General features: G+C 34.2%; 1 protein-coding gene across 2 annotated transcripts; it reads left to right on the top strand.

Annotated features, from left to right (window-relative positions):
* Positions 1–1,414: 1,414 nt before the first annotated feature.
* LOC121374044 (peptidyl-prolyl cis-trans isomerase-like) lies at positions 1,415–18,883 on the top strand. Of its 2 annotated transcripts, none has more exons than XM_041500928.1 (6): positions 1,415–1,545; positions 7,228–7,275; positions 9,578–9,667; positions 11,044–11,066; positions 15,308–15,381; positions 17,082–18,883. In XM_041500928.1, the coding sequence occupies exons 1-6, from the start codon at positions 1,509–1,511 to the stop codon at positions 17,131–17,133; spliced, it is 324 nt and encodes a 107-aa protein (XP_041356862.1). In that variant the 5' UTR covers positions 1,415–1,508; the 3' UTR covers positions 17,134–18,883. The 2 variants fall into 2 exon arrangements, with proteins under 2 accessions (XP_041356862.1, XP_041356863.1); XM_041500929.1 differs by lacking the exon at positions 15,308–15,381 and adding an exon at positions 12,316–12,389.
* Positions 18,884–20,873: the final 1,990 nt, after the last annotated feature.

Below are 20,873 nucleotides of genomic sequence, written 5' to 3'. Positions count from 1 at the left end.
GTGCTGTTAGGACAGGCTCGGACATGTAGACTAAAAGCGAACAACCGTGGCGTTCTGCAGAATGGCCGTCATACGAGTCACGAAAAAACAAGTCAACATAGTCAGACGGAGAAATGACGTGGAGGCGAGGAATCTCGCTAAAAAAGAATCCAACCTGGTGGTGCAGACTGTCGAAACGAAAAGCGTTCCAGCGTTCAATCAGTTCCAATGGCCGCATACATCCCAGTAGAAAACTTCACTTCACTGATAAAAACAACAAAGTGAAGGATCCCCAAGTCGAGCCGCGAAAGCACGTGCAGTGTGCAAAAGCGAAACAAACACGTCTTACCGCGAGGAGCTCCAGACTGGGAATCACTCCTTTTGAAAAATAATAATACGATAAACAGTACAAACGCTGGTCAAGATATAAATAAAATAGCAGTACTCACACAAAGTAAGGAATGTCGTCTGATCACGAAAATGAGATTTTCTCGATTTGTTTTATATATAAAAAAAATGTATCCCACATATATACAAAACTGTTTACTAGACGAGACAGATTAAAAAGTAAATTAATCAAGAAAAAGTATTTCAAACACCAGAAGCAGACGACATGCATTCTTTACTACTACTACTACTACTACTACTACTACTACTACTACTACTACTACTACTACTACTACTACAACTACTACTACTACTACTACTACTACTACTACTACTACTACTACTACTAAGTTATTACTACTACTACTACTATTACTACTACTACTACTACTACTACTACTACTACTACTACTACTACTACTACTACTACTACTACTACTACTACTACTACTACTACTACTACTACCGTGTGACCTTCTGCCTATTAAGTATTAAACATTATTACTCAACATATAATGAAATAAACAATGTAATAACAAACACAACATAATTATTCTTCATTAAATGCATCGAAACTTTAAGGTAAATACCCATGATGCATACATGATACATAATTAATAAAAAAATGTTTTACATATACAAACAAATGTTATTACTATGGATGAACTTTGCTGTTTTATTTATATACTAGTACTCACCAATGTTTTTACAAACTGCACATGAATAAACAGATAACGTTTTATAAGTGACTGCTTGGATGGGTTGCAGGCGCATGTGCAGAGTGTGCGGGGGGGGGGGGGGGGGTATTGAAGATCGAGCCCCCTGCTTTTAGCGAATTACTTTTTAAATGTATTTTCCGTGGGAGTATGACCCGACCAAACTCCCCTAAAAATTCCATTCGTCACCTTCCCCCCTTGGTTGATACACTGTTTATATCAAAGCCACTATAAAAAAAAAAAAAAAAAATGTTAACATTATTATCAATCGGAATTGATTTGGTCTAATGAAACCTGCAGTCTTTTCCGACTAGAATTGATTTGAATTATCTCCCTTTAACGCAGGTGTCGCTATTCGAAGCGGTATTTTCACGGTCTGGCGGAGACTTGTATCATTTCTCTCTGAACTTCTAAAACAACTTAATCATGGGTGTCGAAAAGGAAATCCTTAAAGAAGGAGATGGTTCGTGTTTGTTTCAAATAGTTATAAGTGTTAATATGGGTTACATGTTTTTCTTTAAGTCGACTGTGTTGAGATTTCGCAGCACTGCACATGACATGTCATGATGGATGATGGAGGCAAATTAATTTCCGCTACGGTCAATAAGCACACCAATTTCAATCAAAGGTGTACCAGTCGGTAACCAGAAAATGTTGCATAACACGGGGGGTGGGGGGGGGGGGAGTGTCACGTTTGAGTGGATGTCGGGGATGATGATGACATTTATTGGACCCGATGTTTACAACTTGAACAGCAAAAACAAGCGTGCAGTTTCCGCCCAGATTTCAGGCGGAATCGATACAACCATGGAATTAATTATTTCGTGGCGAAATATGAGATGTACCAATAAATATAAACACATACTGTATAAAGAAAACTTCCCGAGTCACGTTTTACGCATAAATAGACAGTTTGTCCAAATAGTAATCCTGCATTAATCCAATTTTCAGTTACGAACAAAATCTCGAATATTCCCGCCGGCCATTGTGAGCATATTGAAAACTGTTGGTGGAATCGGATTATTTTTATTATTATTCGTCTCGGGTTCACGAGTTTATTCCACGATATTTAATGGAATATCACGTTTTATAATAATAAATAAATAAACTTAATTAATGAATAATATTGTTTAAAAATCAATTAATTGATAATAAATTAATAATAACAATTAAATTTAACTGAATAAAACTCCTAAAATAACTAATGACCAGTAATTATAGCTAAAAAAAAGAAATGAAATTAAAACAAAAAAGAAGAGAAAAAAAAAGAAAAAAACCTTTGAAACACATGTAAGCAATGGCCTGTAATAATAATATTTAAAAACAATTACTAAAGGAAATAATAATTTTGGAAAAAGTAAATAAATGAAGGCCTTAAAATAAGTAATGACCTGTACTAACAATCATTATTTTTTTAATAATAATAAAAAAGAATAATACACCCCAAAACTTTAATGTGATAATATTATTAACAATGCATATAATGCAACCCACACAAAGCACACATGTAGAAACAAAAATAAATAAATTTAATAATCAATTCCATTCAGTTCCGCAATATTTCTTTTTACTGGGTGTACGTAAAATGCTTGATACGAATAATTCTCGTTCCGCAAAATTTTCATTCCGCATTTTCGATGTGCCAGGATAAAAATAGCTTTCAAATGTTTAAATGTGTCATCTTCAAATATCTAATCCTGGAAAGGTTACCCAGAGTTCGACAAATCCGCTAGCCCGACGCCCGTGGCTAGTGGTTTTTAAGTTCGGGCTAGTGAGAAACGCAAAACAACTAGCCCCTGCGGGCTAGTGGTTTCCCCCCTCTCGTCATCGCTCGATTGTGGTTTTTTTTTTTTTCTTTTTTCTTTTTCTCTTGGCTGAAATTTCGTTTAATAAATTTGATTGTGACGTTTGTCATCAAATAATATCAACAACGCACTCAGTATATAATAATAATCCACTTGAGCTAGGTCTGCAAACTGCAGTAACATGCTATCTCTACATCGTCACAGTTACAGCATGCATTGTTTACCTTTCCCTTTCAAGTTTCTGGCACAGGAAATAAAGTCTAATGACATGCGTGTTTTGATTGGTTAGACACGTCACATGGTAGTTAATCTCGCACATATGTTTTAGGCTAAGAACTTGGAAATCACCAATCGCGACGACAGGTTAATCTCAATCAAGTAAACCCCAGCCATGCTTTGAATTTCAGTGTTTGTTTTATTTACTTATTGTTTTCTAATTTAACACTTCGCTAACATGTGGTTATCGGCAATCAGTAAAACAATTTACTTTAATGGTAACCGCATATGCAATGACTCGGCTTGGCCTATTATGTGTAGCGGTTTGGATAATACGTCACAGCTGCCGATACAAGATAATACCTTTTTTGTTCATCAATTAACAACGGATTAGATGTCGCCGTTATATTCTTTTGATATCGGTCTGACACGGGATAATGCCCTGTATTTGGCATCACCGTTCCTGGCGACATAAATAGTAGGCCCTAAATATATAACCAACTACCAAATACACTGAACCATCTATTACCGTGTGTCACACTGTCATACCCTCATTTAAATTTAATTATTTTGATAGTGTGTTTAGATACCAACCAAGAGTTTGCTCAATTAATTTTCCCCGGGGGGAAGGCAAAAACGAAAACGGGACAATGACGATGGATCACACTTGACAAAAGACAAAACGTACGACACGACAAAAAACTGAAAGTTACAACATGATTTAAGTGTTTGTTTTATTTTACTGTTATACTCGTAAATATGTAATGTTACAAAAATTATATAAAAATCCAGTTATAATTGATCAGGAATTTGGGCTAGTGCTTTATCTTGGTGGGCTAGTGGTTTTCACAAACCCACTAGCCCTGTGGCTAGTGACTTTTCAAAATATTTGTCATACTCTGGGTTACCAAAGGTATTGTACTTAATATTTTTGTCTAAAATTTATTAAAATATGTTGTTGTATGTGTTGAGGCTCTTAAATAAAGCACATATGCCTGATTTTATTAAATCGTGATTGCAAATGGAAAATTCGATCCAATGGATAAACGTTACGGCACAGCAATAAACATCACAATAATAAATATCGTGCCGGAGACGTTTATCTTGATGAACTAGTCATTAATATGATAAATATCTTGGTGACTGAGTGCCATACCAGTACACAGTAGCCATTTGAAAGCAACAACTTTGTGTCACCTGGCAGGTCACTGAATAGGTCACATCTCCTTGCCAGGTTTACATGTATACCTTGGGACAGGGTTAGAGAGTAAGTAAAGTCAGTTTGTTTTGTTTAACGACACTACTGGAGCACATTGATTAATTAATCATCGGCTATTGCAGTGTTCTCGCGAAAATAAATTATAATTTGGTTAATGTACAAACCTGTAACACACTTAGATCACGTTTTTATCAAATGGAGTAAAAAAGCAGGTTTTATATCGATAAATACCATGGGAATCCCCATGTCCCAATTGCTTGAAATATTTTTGAAAGTTAGTATTCTGATGTCACCGGTAGATGTCGCTCGAAGCACAACAATGCCTACGTCACGACAAATTTCACAGACTTGGGGTGCATTCCTTTCACCTCTCCTGGACATGTTCCAACTGTTCTTTCCTGGTTGTATCCCCTCTCCAGATATCGTAAGACAGCAAAATTATTGGTTTTAAGGGTTTGTAACGTTTTGTATTGAGACACTTACTTGTCTGAACTTTATTGTTACTGAAAATGTTCACGAACTGTGAAGAAAAATCTCACAAATGAACAACAACAAATCGGATGTTGATTGCGCGAACCGTGCACGAGAAAACAAACCGAACCAAAATGTTAACGGTCACGTGGTATACCAACGTCTGTGACATTGAAATGTAAATATCCCCTCTAAAAATAGATTAGACCTTGTCTGCTCAACGTTTTTTTCTCAGAGGCCCGTGCCATTTTATGAAATACGAAAAATGCATTTTGTGATATCACAAAAACCAGGATTACCAAAAAACACTTCAGGTGAATGGAAATGTATATTCTAAATAATAAACGGTAAGTAAAGTGCAATTTTATTTGTGAAAAAAATGGGTTTAATAGCGAAAAACAACGCTGTAATGGTTAACAACTAGCCGTAACTAGGGTGTGTCCCTTTAAAAAAAAAAAAAAATCACTTATTTGGCGCCAAATTGATCTGAACGGTCATTCTGTCTTTTGTTTCCACTATCGTCTGATATTTTGTTCTCAATATAATTGGTTGTAACTAATGATTTTTACTTTCTGTAATTTCCGTTATTCTGTTTATTCAGCAGTTCTTTATAAAATATAAACTTCATTTTTGGGGGTATCACCGCTTATAAAAACAACGGAAGTGGTAGTGTTTATCATTAAAATAATTTATCTTGGGTGCCAAATAATATATACACTGTCTGTACAAAAACGAAACTACTTTTTATCAGCTTGCGATAATATTTTATCACAGCGATCACAGCGACTTTCATGCAATTTACCCATTTTTGATGGAGTTACGGCCCTTGTCCTTAGGAAATGTGAAAATTAGTTTTTCAGACTTGTTTTCCAGTATTAAGATGTAATTTTGAATATAGCTTTATCATGTACTTGTACTGATCAAGTTTAACTTTCATGGTGATTTACCCACTTTTCATAGAGGTATGGCCTTTGAATTTAGGATATACGAAAAAATTGTTGGGCCTGGTAGGGGATATGTATTGCTCTAGCAGTACTCAGAATTGTTGTTTTAAATAAGTGTGCCATGCTGATTCCCGAACACAAAGTAGACAGAACTTTTGGGATGATAATTATTGTCGTCAGGTCAGGTCATAGGGCTTTACATGCATATTCAGAGCAAGCTGTTATAGCACACACCTGTCCTGGGCACAAGAGCCTGCCTTGGCCGGCTCCTGCATCCAGGACCGGAATTATTGTCATTTTACTTATTGTTATTTATAGACAGTACTTTATTGTCACATAGAATTCTGTATTTAGTGTGACATAGGAACCAAAAATAATTCTAAATAAACTATGCACTTTTAACGTTATCATTTTTGAGTAAATTTAATTATAAGGATTGTCTGTTATTTCTTTTATGTTCATCTGGATATGAAAAAACTAAATCATCCGCAACCTTATGTGAGAATGACTGATGATGTGTTTTTTTATTCATCCCACAATGAACTTAAAAGAAATAACAGACAATCCTTAATTGACAAATGAATTAACATACAATGTAATACTATTATGTTGTACATACAGTTTTGCCATAATTTCATTACTTTTTTCAAAGTCATAACATTCAATCAATCATTGATGAAATATGCAATTCAGAACATATCTAAATGAACACTGTAGGCCTCTGAAAATTGAACATTTCAGTGTTTCTGCCAGAAAGAAATTTTTGGGTATGGCGCTGTGCTATTGAATGCAACCACATCAACAGGGGCTATGGGGGGTCTCCTCCACAAAGAAAATGGGTTACTTTTAAGGTTAGGCTTAAGAAAATCATAAAAAAATTATAAGTCATTAATTTTGTCAAAATGTTAACTTAAAAAAAAAATAATTTGGGTATGGCGCCATACCCATTTTACCCTCTGGCAGAAACTCTGCATTTATAAATGGGTTACTCAAAACAAATTCAGGTAACCCATTTTGTTTTTACGTAACCTGTTATGACAATGTAAATGTCATAAATTCAGTGCGCGAACGAAAAATGGATTACGCAAAGCTACACAATGTATACTTATGTGAACAAAACTTAACGCTCTCGCAATTTTCAGAGGCCTTCATGTTCTGTAAACCATGTTTTAAAGTTTACACAAGATCAGTTTATATGAAATAAGTCTCTCTGTGTCACTAAGCTTCACCATGTTAAATATAGAATAAAACTACTCTATTGTTATCATCGTCATAGTATAGTCAAAGTAATATATTGTACTAATTTGTAGTATTTGTATATATATGTGTGGGTAATTTCATTTGATTTGTTAATAAAATAAAACATGGTCAGTATATGATGTAAATGTGTCATTTTTTACACCTAATGCTGCTTTTGTCATGGGAACTATTTTGTCATGCTCTGCTGCACATTATAATTGCAGTACTTACTGTATTTTCTTTCCTTTCAGGTCAAACTAAACCCCAGAATGGAAAGAAGGTCACAGTTCACTACACAGGTAAATTGATACTCTTTGTTACAAGGCTTACAAGGCTTTGTGATGTAGCTGCTGAGATACTGAGTTTGCATCCCAATACTGAGGGACCAGGACATGGCCCAGTGGCAAATCGCTTGAGATGGCTCAAGAATTGATCCCTGTTAGTGGGCCCTTTGGGTTATTTCTCGTTCCAACCAATGCTCTACAATTGGTATAGCAACGGTTGGGTACATGTATATATTATCCTGTCTGTGGGATTTTGGATACAAAAGATCCCTTTTAAAATATCGGAAAGAGTTGCCCATTGCTTGGCCGCATCAGGTTTCCTCTTGTTATCTGTGTGATTCTTAACCCTATGTTCATTGCCATGTAAATGTAATTAAAGTGTGTTGAGTACATTGTTAAAAAAACCCCATTCCTTCCTTCCCAATACTGGTTCTCACCAAGAGTAAGTTTTAATGACTTAGTGGGGTGGTTTGAGGCCGCTATACTTTTTTCTTTATGACCATTAATCTCAGTCCAGGACAGACAACCCAGATAGCTGAGATTTGAACATGTGTACCAACGACAATGTGCTTGAACCATAATTGGATATTTATAATTCAAACTTGCATAATCCGATAGATATCGGGGGATATTTTGTTGAATATCACGTTGCAGTTCTTGACACAAGTTTCAGAGATCACTACACAATTCTCTAACATTAATTCCTAGTTGCTAATAAATTTGTTCAACTGATGGTAAATGTTGCAAATCAACATTTTGAAAACAATGTTCCCTGCATTAGGGCTTCTAGATTATGGTAGCCCCACTCCCATGGCTAGTGATATTCAGTGTTGGGCTTGTAAATAACTACTATTGCCGTGCCCGACGGCTAGTGAAAAAAAAAAAGGTCAAATGTTACAGTTACGTCTATTTTGTAAATGTAAATATCCTGTCGCCATTTCAACACCCCAATGTTAGTGTTTTCTAAGCTTTATCTACCTCTTTAGGTGACATATCTGATTATTACTATTATTTAGTAAAGTAGGGCTAGTGAATTTTTAATTGTGGCTAGTACATTTTGAAAATCACTGATCCCATTGCTAGTGGATTTTATAACAATATTAGAATCCCTGATGCATATCGCCATAATCTGGGAAAGAAAACACTAACAATGTTCAAGCTCTAACAAGAGTTTATTACTTAGCAGTACATTCTTGTTCAGTGGATTTTTTTTTCAGCATCTATTTAGAATAGGTTCATTATGGGTAAGATTTCTTCAGATTAAAATTAACACTTCCCCCTTATAAAATGCCTTTTCGGATAACTGACGATGCGAAATTACAATCTTTTCAGTTCAAAATTAATCACCGAATATACTATACTAACAGTAGGCTGATGCAATGCAAACTTTTTGAAACTGAATTATGTACATTTTGTGGTGATATTAAAGAAACTCTAGTTCATTTATTTATATGTAAAATGCGGCACTGTCATACCTAATGCCGCTGAGGTACTTCGTTTTGGTCTTTTTATTAATAGTCCAAATATTGATATCAATCTTTGTTTGCTTTTAATAAAATACTATATACATATTTGTAGAATGAAAAAACTCAGCCAAATTATATTTCACGTTTAGCTAACATACGTCGTTATTTAAGCAGATTGAATTGTATTCTCTTTATCTTTACCCCCCGGAAAAAGCTAGTAAAATAAGAAAAAAGTGGCAATATCTTAGTAGAGTACTTCACATGTAATACATATTTTCTTGTATTAATTAATAACTGTGTTTTAACAGAAAATGTAACATTTCATTATGTACTGTAATAATATGTGTTTGAAGCTTCGAATAAAAGATTGAATAGACTTCGATCCTACTGTTGAGCATAATTATCATGAACTGCTTGGTACAGCTGTCGACTATTTCACACAACTACTAAACATTTCACCAGTCTAGTAATGGCTAAAATGTAAGGGCAGCCATTGTCCAATGTGGCATCCAGGGCCCCGTTCCATGAAGCGATCTTAGCCCTAAGATCACCGTAACTGCACGGCTAACATATGCTAACAATTAAGGTGATCATAAATTTACTGAAGAAAAACATTGTAGTAATTACATGTAATGATTGGTTATCAATTGGCCGTCGCCTAACTACTTGTAAGTAGCAACCTGAGTTAAGAAACTGTTCATGTTTTTCCAAATAGTCAGATTGTGGTTCTGTAGTGAATTTAGCATGTTCCTTATGATGGATAATTACTACTATAACTAATCAGTTCTAATTTTTTTTAATAGATGCACTAATAATATTATTTAATAATGTTTTTATATGTATATTTTTAGGAACGTTAGCCAATGGCAAAAAATTTGATTCATCCAAGGATCGTGGCAAACCTTTTCAATTTACTATTGGAAAGGGTGAAGTTATCAAGGGTTTGTATACTTCATAATTATTATTATTATTTTATTTAGAGTTACGAAAGATTTTCATCTGAGTGGTTTTTCTAAATGAGATTCCTATTAAAGGCATACTGTCATGGATTTAAGGACCTTATTTCTCTGAAAATGGATAATAAATAAAAATTACATTAATTGTTGGAAGCCAAATCTAGCTGTCGCATCACCTTAACTGAACCAGGATTGAGTGAAATCCATGTCGTCCCTTTCGGCAATTTTAGTTTTTGAATTATGGACCATTGCCATAATTCAATTATTTTTACAAAATGTCATTAATAAATGGAGTATGGTGGTTATAAAGTTGGTTGGATAAAGTACATTTAGGGACAAATCAAATTATTTTTGTTCAGGTAATACTTTGTTACACCATTAAATAAGTCGGTGATCTGTGACAATATACCTTTAATATTTTATTATTAATATTGGTTATTATCAACAAGTGTATTGGTATGATAGTAGATTGTGTTACTTCACTCCCGAGGTTACTTCATTTCTGTAATTTCACAATACAAATTTGTTTTACTCTACATTGCGAACTGTTAGTCATATAATTTAGTAAGATACCAGTAATTAGCAACGGACAGGGTTTATTACTGTAATTAATTCTGTAATACTGTTGGTGAAGTAGTCTCTCCTATCTAAAATCACAATGCTAATTTTTATACAAAGTGGCTACAAATTTTAGTCTTTGGCTAACAACATTTTCTTTAAATTAGCCATTTTTGAAAGTTTCAAGGAAATGCTGTACATACCTGAAAATTGGCTAAAACAACATTTGTTCCAGTGTGAGCCCTGGCCTTGCCTTAAATTACTGCGTTGGTTGGTGTTGGTCAGGGCTTCTAGATTATGGTAGCCCCACTCCCATGGCTAGTGGTATTCAGTGTTGGGCTAGTGAATAATTACTATAACTAGCCTGACGGCTAGTGGAAAAAAACCCTTGTCAAATGCTGCATTTACATATTTTGTAAATATGAATATCCTGCCTGCTCTTTCCACCCCAATCTAAGGATTTTTACGCTCAATCTCTCTCTTGGTGACATATTTGATGATTACTATCAGTAAAATTGTATTTATTTAAAGTAGGGCTAGCTAGTAAATTTTTTATCATGACTAGTACATTTTTAAAATCACTGATCCCATGGCTAGTGTATTTTTATAAAATTGTAGAAGCCCTGGTGTTGGTGGTCCAGGTATGCATCTTTTCAACACATGAGGCTCATCTTTCATGAAATTGTCCCTTTTAGGTAAATTCAGACTACCAACATCAACTCCCATTTTTTAAATGTACATTTTAATATATTATATGCATATTTATTTTGAAAAATGCTGCATTATAATGATTTTTTTTATAGGTTGGGATGAGGGTGTTAAAAATGTGAGTATGCAAGATGTTTTTAATTTAATGATTTTTACAGCATCACTCTTAAAGGGACATTCCTGAGTTTGCTACATTGTAAGATGTTTCCGACTAATAAAATATTTCTACGATTAAACTTACATATTAAATATATTTGCTTGTTTAGAATATCAGTGTCTGTATGTTCAATGTGTTTCGGGTTGTCTTAATATTTGTAAGAAGCCCAAACTGGATTTAGTCTCCAAATAATTTCGTACGTATGAAAAAACAATATTTTAGGAAATAGATGAAATTTAACCTTGTACAGCTATTAGAACGATCAGAAACATGTTTAATATACAGCCACTAATATTTTATGCAGAAAAATGTATTTGATATGTAATTACAATCGTTAAAAAGTCTCTGTTAGTCGATAACAACTTAAGAAGTGCAGCAAACTCAGGAATGTCCCTTTAACTAGTGACAAGCAACCTTCTACACATACAACTAGCTCTACAGCTGTCTATTTCTCCTTCATTAAACAACTGTATAGATAAGAATAATTCTATAATAACACACCTCGGCAGGACAGTGCATACCACTGTCTTTGATGTACAAATTGTGAACCATTTATTGGGACAGAGGTGGGTGTTTAGGGTTTTTTAAACAGTTACTCAGTGTTGCCTTTTTATAAAGGCTGCTGCTTTACAGAAAGGATGTTTTGTTTGTGCATGACCACAGACAAGTCCATACATAATTCAGCCTTTATGATGGCCATAATAAATAATTCAAATTCAGCATAAAATCATCTACATTGAAAGCTTTCATGAATTAACTTCCATGTACAAAATGTCAGTCATGAAAATTGTACCTTTGACTGGTAGCAAGCAGACATTTTTAATCTTGTTAAGCTGGGTTTTTTAAAGTCTTTTTTTTATTATTATTATTTTAGCAAATCTGGATTGTTATGTTTTTTATCATGGTGCTGTTTTTGCATATTGATTGTACAGGGGTTGAAATAATCTCTCACCTGCTTGCCAGTGGCGGTGCCATTTTAAGCTGCAGCTAGAAATATTAGTTTTGCTTTTAAAATCTACAGTTGGTGAACTTGGTGAATGCCAGAGCTAGCCATGGTTAATCAGGTTTGACTCATCTTGGCGACCAATTGGCCCTGGAATCTGTGCATATTATTATTTCAACGTTTGATAGTGGAATACCTTAAAAAAATCAATTATTACTTAGGCGATTTTTTGATCCATGTGAGGAAGTAATGTGAATGTGATTGCAGATGAGCAAGGGTGAAACAGCCAAGCTAACAATCAGTCCAGACTATGGATATGGGGCAGCTGGAGCGGGCGGTGTATATCCTTTGTAAACAGATTGTCATCACACTAAAGTCGGTTTCTGGCCTCTGTGGCATAATGGTCAAGCAATTGACCTTGAGGCTAGTAGGTACTGGGTTCTCATCTCAGTACCGGCTCCAACCCAGAGTCAGTTTTAATGGCTCATCGGGGTTCTAAAGTCATTACACCACCTTCTCTCTCACTAACCAGCTGATAGCTAACCATGAACCCTGGTCATGGAGTTGTTAGGTGTCATCCATGTGGTAATGACGACACCTAGTTTTAGAGACAAAACTTGCAGCAGCCTCGTAGACTGCTACTGATTAGCAGCAAGGCTTTCTTACATGTACCTCTGCAGACAGGATATCTCGGGATGAAGTGCGAAATACTCAGTTTGTCCCCTATACGGAATTGATCCTACAACCTCTTACACATGCGGGATTAGAGGAGGCTGAAGTGAGTAGGGTATTTCAGAGGACGTATTACCCAGAAATATATATATGGGTTTTTTTTTCATTTCTTCATTATTGTTGCAATTTGATGATTTTCTTTTGATACACATTTTTGTGTTAATATTGTTTTGTTGTTTTGCAGTGAATAACAAGCATGAACTATTCTCTTGGTTTCTTTAGCTAACATTCATTTTCTGTTTATGTAGTTTTTCATTCCGATCATTTAGATCTTGTCTCTTGTCTTTGTTTTCCACTGCTTGCATGTTTAGTTTCGATCTCTTAACCGTTTTGCATGTGCTTGTAAGTCATTGTGGTGTTATTGAAACACTAGCTACATTATACAAATAGTCACATACATGTAGGTTTTTCAAACAAATCATAACAGCCATTCACAGACCTCTTCATTTAAAATTTGAGAGGAGTAATTAATTGCTCCCTTAACTTGATTATGTGGAGCCATTTTAAAATATTACCATATCATTTTGTCCCCATCTCCCCTTCCTCCCCCTTCTGTCCCAGGACTGCCTTCTGATGAGTCAGAATCTGGACCTGGGATAGGCGTGCCTGAACCTAATTTTGGATATGGGCACATAAATAAGAGTATCCATCCATCCATATCCTTTTGTAGTACATTTATTTAAAAAAAATAATTTCAGTGCTAAAGGGAGATAAAAATTACTTTACTCAGGGGAGGGATGGGGAGTTTTGATGATAGCTCCCCTTAATCAGCAAGGTCGGCATTCAGAGTAAAAATTAAGAATATCAGTAGGCTTTGTGAATCAATAATTCACATGTATATTCACATGAATAGCAAGCAAATAATAATAAAAAAATTACTGGATTTATAATTTATTCGGCTATTGGATGTCAAACATTTCGTAATTCTAACATATAATTGTACATGAAACCTGCTACATTTTTCCATTATTTGCAAGAGAACTTGTATATGGCACAGACAGGACAATACATACCACAGCCTTTGATATAAGTCATGGGATACTAGTTAGGATGGGGGAAAACCCAGTTAGAGAATGGGTTCGCCAAGGGTGTTTGATCCTATGACTAAAGTACCTCAGGTGGGCACTCTTATTGATTACACTGCATCCTGCACCATGCATAGTTAGTCCACCTTTTGAATCGTAATCAGCTTAACTGAACATTGGTCAATCCATTAAAGACCATCCCGAGATTGCTGGCCTTGTAACACATTTCCAACTAACAGAACCCTTTTAATGACACTACATATTAAATACAGTGAAACCACTCAAAACCGGACCCTCGGTAAACCGGAATTCCCTCCATCCAAACTGGATGTTTTACATGGTCCCGTGATTTTCATATATTTTAACACTAAAATTTACCCCTCTAAACCGGAAACCCCTCTAAACTGCACCGGACGAAATTACCCGGTCCCATTGTGTTCCTTTAATGCAAATTTTACCTCAGAAAACCGGATGGTCACACCGACGTCAATCATTACTACGTTACTTAAACTTTGAATGCCCACTCAGACGATAATGTGATTGCGTACGCAGAGCTAATTACACGTGCGCATGCTCCAGTGTCACTTTGAGCAGTTGACAAAAACCAATTAAGAGATTAATTAACAGCTTTCATGTTTAAATAACTGGAGGAAACTCATGTACTCCCTTTATTCTGAGCTCGATTGTTACAAAGTTAGATTAACTTACGAATTTAATTGAGCTCCTTTTCATAGCCTCCATGTACGTCTCATGATTACCACAATAAACGGCAAAACAACTAGAAATTTAATTAATTTTTCCAATTGTTTGAACCCTTTTTTTTATTGTTTTGTTTTTTATCTTTGCAAAGTTTATTTAACAAAATAAAGAGTAAGCTAGAGTAAAATTGTTTGGCTTGGTTTGGTGGAAAATTTGTCAACAGTGTTTCATTTTAGTATTTACTTTGGACATGTTGGAATGTCCAGCGAAATGCCACCATGTTGAATTATCGCTTGATGATAAACTTAAAATAATTTGAAAGTTTGAAAGTGTTTCGGGTTTTTGGCAGTTTTATTAGTTACTATATCAGTAGAGAACACCAACCATCAAACGGTTTACCTCAATACTGAAACCTCTGTAAACCGGATACTCCTCAAAAGCGGACTTATTCCTTGGTCCCATGTCTGTCCAGTTTTGAGGGGTTTCACTGTACATTGTTTTTAGAAAATCAGCGTATGTTTATTCAGTGTGTTTCTGGTCACTGTAATATTTGTATTAACTCAAAAATGGTTTTTACCTCCCAATAATTTTGTATACATATACGAGAAAATATGAGTTATTACAAACATTTGGACGACTCAAAAAACATCTTGGATAGACACTGATATTCTAAACAAGACCATTTCTCTCTTAAAATGCAGCATTTAGGGCACAAAATTTCAATCTCTGTTCAAAATAGTCTTGTTAGTTAGCTTGTTACATTTTGTTTAGACTTAAATTTATATGTTTGGTGACTGCTGCAGATGACCAAAGGTGAAATTGCGAAGTTGACCGTTTCTGCAGACTATGGCTATGGGGCGAAAGGTTTCTCTGGTCTATATCCTTTGAGAATCTGTCTTACTAGAACATACAGTCAGACCTTGTTATGACGTCCGTGGTATAGTCCTAATTATAACTGAATAGCATTTAAATAATTAATGCTCTACAGTTTTCAAAATTAAAAAAAAACAAGAAAAAAGTTTGTTTTGTTTAACAACGACACCACTGAAGCACAGAAAACCCCCTAAAACAACGCCAAATACATACACATTTAATAATGTTCATCAAAGTACATATTATGTCAATCATTCACTGGTTAAAGACACCTTTGATTGGTTCTGGCTTCCATTCTGCACATTTCCAAATCACTATATAAAATGTGAAGACAATAATTTCAGGCTAATAATAATCTTTTAACTGAATGACTAAAAGTTTATCTTCAAAAGCAGATTTAGCAGACTAGCTCGATATTACATGACAATGTCGGCTCGTGGTGCGAACATGTGGTTGCGAGGTGGGACATAGCCCAGTGGTAAAGTGCTCGCTTGATGCGTGGTCTGTCTAGGATCGATCCCCATCTGTGGGCCCATTGGGCTATTTCTCGTTTCAGCCAGTACACCACAACTGGTATATCAAAGGCTGTGGTATGTGCTATTCTGTCTGTGCGATGGTGCATATGAAAGATCCCTTGCTGCTAATCAAAAAGAGTAGCCCATGAAGTGGCGCCAGTGGGTTTGCTATCTCAATATCTGTGTGGTCCTTAACAATATGTCCGACTCCATATAACCATAAATAAAATGTGTTCAGTGCATCGTTAAATAAAAAACATTATTCATATGGCTGCATGTGTATGTGTACTGCTAACTATGGACATTGACAATGCCCTATTTATTCCATTAAGACATCTTTGATTTTCAAATGTCCTTCTTAATGAAGTCTGACTGTATACACATTTGTGTTTAGTTAGCTCCTACCTTTAGTTTTTGTGTACATGTAGCAAATTATAACCCTTTTTTAAACTTGAAAATGTAGAATTGTCTTTAAATGTTTAGTCCTTCTCTTCTCCTACTTTTTTCCTTTGTTCCAAGTGAGTGTGATTGGCATGTTGTGCTGTGTAACTCATCAGCTTCTTAGCATAACTGCCTAACTAATTTTTAGACCTTTTGAGAACACTGGAAAAAACTGAACTTTATATACAAACAGAAATGAATTCAATAAAGATTATTTGAACAAAATCAAGAACAACAACATTTGTTCTCCTTGTTCAAATACTTAAAAAAAAAATTTAAATTATTTTCTGTTTGTATAAAAATCATTTTTTTTTCCATTGGTCTTAAAAGTTCTAAAACTGAGTTGATGCAGAGGCTGATGATGTACCGGTACTCTTAGTTGATAAATGGTTAACATTTGGTATTAATATCCTTGTGCTGGTTGGTTTGTTGCAGTGTACAATTTTATTTCATAAAACATATGCATCTCATTTCATTAAACAACTGTTTTTATGGTTAGATTGCAGGACCAGCTCTGGTGAGAAAACAATTTTGCCAAATTATCTGTTAAACTTTAAAGATGTCAGAAACCTTTTGTTTTTTAAATACATGTATCAATTATTGCATGAAATTATTTGACCAAATTAAAATTAAATTTACCAACTGTTTAAAGTTCAATTGCTTATTTATAAATTATTATAAAATGAACATATCTGTGATACAAGCATGTGTCGTTCAATTCCATCCAATTTTCCTTAACCTGTTTCACTATTCCACCGAATGCTACCCTCATCTTTGAAGTGGAGTTGTTGGATTGTTGACGAGCAGAGCTGTGGACACACTGAAGATGGCATACAAGATTTTTTAAATTTTATTTTTTAATTATTGTGTAGTCTAGAATCTCTAATACCTTGGGTACAACAGATGTGGACAGCTGCTAACTACAAACAATCTGACGTAAATGGGCTATAGCATTACATTTACTATGAGGGGTTAATTTGTAATTTTGGCTTGTGTATTAACCGTCTGGTCACTATTAATTAGACTGAGGGAGTAAAACATGAAGAAGAAGAAAAGAACTCCAACAAAACAAACAACATATTTCCAGGGGCATTTGTCCTAATTTACTATACCCATTTAGGGCAGCTTTTGCATACCTGTTTACATGTGAAAAACTCTGCAGGTAAAATTTAACATTTTTGATATTCTGTTAAATTATGTAACTCTTTTAACATTTTTATATACCATCAGTATATCTTTAGTTTCCCCTAAAGACAGTTTATTCAATTTATTAGTAGAAGGATTTTAATAAAAAAATATGTTAAAGGATTGTGAACCGGTAACTAATATTTCAGTATTTGTTTTTCATTGTAATTAATGTGCAGTTTTGTTTGTTGGTATTTAAAAATCAAAAGTTCATTGGTGAAAAACAAGAAACCACATGTTTTTTTTTTTTTAAACCCCAAGTATGTGTGCAAAACATCTACTAATTATAAAATTGTTATTCATCCAAGTTTCCTTGAATATGTTCACTTCACTTCACATTTTTGTTTTTTATTCTTGGTTGTAAAAAACCCCAAAACTACTGCTTTCTATGAAAGGTGTCAATTAAAAAAAAAGTATGTCTTAAGTGATTGCTTTTTATATTTTTTATTAAATATTAACTAGCAAGTACAAAATAAAGGTATCATTTTTTTTATTCTTACACATTATCATCATTCTAGACATTTACAACTACCGCAATCCCAGATTTGGCATCAACTTACATGACTCTTTACAAATAGTTTATTTCAATGAAAATGTACATTTGTAACATTTATTTGTAGCATGTCAAAAATTTATCATGTAGATTTTATACTTTTTACCCATTCAGATTACATGTTAGTCATTTAAGAAATTGAAATCAGCCTGAAAATTATTACTGTTGCATGATGCAAAGCATTTGAAATTAACATAAGAGCAAAGAGGAGAATCTGTTTACAAGACTCACAATGGCCTAAGCCATGATGTTTGGTTGCTTTTTTTTCCCCTATGCATTTTTTTTTAAATTGTAAAATCATTGTGGTTCAGTACAAATTGTTATTTAGATAATTGTTTTTGGTTTCAGATGTGATGTGGCTGAATTGTTTTGTACTGTTACGAGCTAGCATACATGTATTACTAGTACTTTTGATTCTTCGACAATATTGAGAGTCGTGCATTAGACAGGGTTCCTTGTTTTGAGCAATTAAGAAATTCAGTTTTTGTAAAATTTTAGTTTTAATATCATTATTTTGGTGATTGTTTAGAAAGTTGACATCATTATCAAGTTTCTAAATGAAAACTGTTAATGAATCATGTTTAATATTGTTTGTAATATTTTAGATTTTGAACTTCAATTTAACTTTAGTTCAAAGTATTTGAGGATTTAAACATGAACCGAAGGAGGGCATTTTAAGCCCCACTGTGTTTTGGAACCCTGAATGGTGTAATGGACCCGACCTGTTGACTGTACTGCCTGTATTTGATACTCAAAATCAAAGCATTGTCATTCACATATCCACCATCTGTGTAATAAATTTACTGAAAACACTACATAGTTTTTGTATTCTGTTTAGTGTTCAACCAACAAATGAAGAAAAGCATAATCTTTTGTTGTCTCATCCTCCTAAGTAAATGTTTTTTGTAAATAATTTCAGTTTTGTTTGAAGAAAAGTAAAAGTGTTCTGGAAATAAAAAAGAAATAAAAAAGGCCTATCTTTGTGTTGAATTTAGAAAACCATCGACTCTGAAATAAATAACTGGTAATAAATTCCATATAATGAAAAAAGGCGTTCCCCGTGAGACTCCTGAATGTCTTGATTAGAATCTAATACATAAACATATTTTTTGTTCTGTTTAGTGCAACAAATTAAAAAAAAAAAAACCTCTAGACTTGCAACATTGGGTAGACTGCTACTGTATGTATGATTAAAATAATTCTTTTTACATTCATCTACTCGAGCTGTACATAACACGGTTGTGGAAAAGATTAATTCTATCCTTGGGTTACTTGGTGTGGTATTGGTAATAAAACTTGAAAATCATGAACCATGCAAAAAATGTGTCCAATTCCTTTGAGTTCAGATCAAAGATATGTAGAGTTGTAACATTGGTGTAGTTTTACATTGATTTGCATGTTAATGGGTATCCTATGGAAATGATTCACTGAAGCTCTAACATAAGTGAAAGAAGAGGACAAAGATCTACTGTTGGTTGGTTTCTTAACCTCCAATGGGTAATTATTCCCCATTGTGAAATGCTATAAAAGCTGCAAGCTGTTTGTGATGATATGACATTAATAACATTCAATTATACACAAGTATAATTCAAGCTTGCTGTGCATGGTTTGTAAGTACTGCCATGACTAGAGTTAAGCAGTATGTTTCAATGTTGCATTAATGAACACTTGCATGTATTTTAATAACTTTTTCATAAATTGCATGACCACAATAAATTTAAAATAAGTTCATTTATGCGCCATTGATTAATTAATTAATATTATTGCACAATCCATTAAGTTTGATGGACCAGTTAATGCATGACATCAGTTTGAATTAGATTTTCCTTACTGACAAAGGGCCAGGATTTAGCTGTCAGTTTGCCCGAGGTGCTTTCATTGCAGGATCAAACCACCTTGGTGGATTGTTTCAACTGATTGGGTATTTTTTCCCATTCCACCCAGTGCACCATGACTGGTCAAAGGGTGTGGTATGTGCTTTCCTGTCTGGGAAAGTGCATATAAAAGATCCCTTGCTATTAATGGGAAAAATGTAGCTGGTTTCCTCTGATGACCGAGTCAAAATTACCAAATGTTTGACATCCAATAGCTGATGATTAATACGTCAATGTGCTCTATTAGTGTCGTTAACAAAACAAACTTTTTAACCCTACTGACAATTTTCTTTAAAGGGACATGCCTGAGTTTGCTGCACTTTTTAAGATGTCGACTAACCGACTTTTTAACGATCGTATTTACATATCAAATGTATTTTTCTACATAAAATATTAGTGGCTGTATATTAAACGTGTTTCTGGTCGTTCTAATATTTGTACTAGGTTGAATTTCATTTCATTTCCAAAAATATAATTTATTTGTACGTACAAAATTATTTGAAGACAAAATCCAGTTTGGGCTTTTTAAAAATATTAAGACGACCAGACACACATTGAATTTACAGACACTGATATTCTAAACCAGAAAATGTATTTAATATGTATATTTAATCGCAGAAATATTTTATTGGTCGGAAACATCTTACAATGCAGCAAACTCGGAAATGTCCCTTTAAAGGGTTTTTGTTTAGTTCAGGGTTTTTTTTAAACCAAAGATTCTTGAGGAAACTGCTGTTCATGCAGAGTGACATAATTACAATTTTGGTATTATTGAGTTGATTGTACAAAAGACATGTTTTATTTCACAACGCACACTCAACACATTTTATTTACGGTTATATGGCGTCAGACATGGTTAAGGACCACATATATTGAGAGAGGGAACCCGCTGTTGCCACTTCATGGGCTACTCTTACCGATTAGCAGC

Source organism: Gigantopelta aegis, chromosome 6 (genome assembly GCF_016097555.1).
Source record: "Gigantopelta aegis isolate Gae_Host chromosome 6, Gae_host_genome, whole genome shotgun sequence".
In the NCBI taxonomy this organism is placed as follows: Eukaryota; Metazoa; Mollusca; class Gastropoda; order Neomphalida; family Peltospiridae; genus Gigantopelta; species Gigantopelta aegis.
This window is presented reverse-complemented; position numbering and strand designations above follow the sequence as displayed.

Coding starts and splice junctions, on each gene's coding strand:
- LOC121374044 (XM_041500928.1), top strand. CDS start 1,509: ATGGGTGTCGAAAAGGAAATCCTTAAAGAAGGAGATG. Junction 1,546..7,227: donor AATCCTTAAAGAAGGAGATG/GTTCGTGTTTGT, acceptor CTTTCCTTTCAG/GTCAAACTAAACCCCAGAAT. Junction 7,276..9,577: donor GGTCACAGTTCACTACACAG/GTAAATTGATAC, acceptor GTATATTTTTAG/GAACGTTAGCCAATGGCAAA.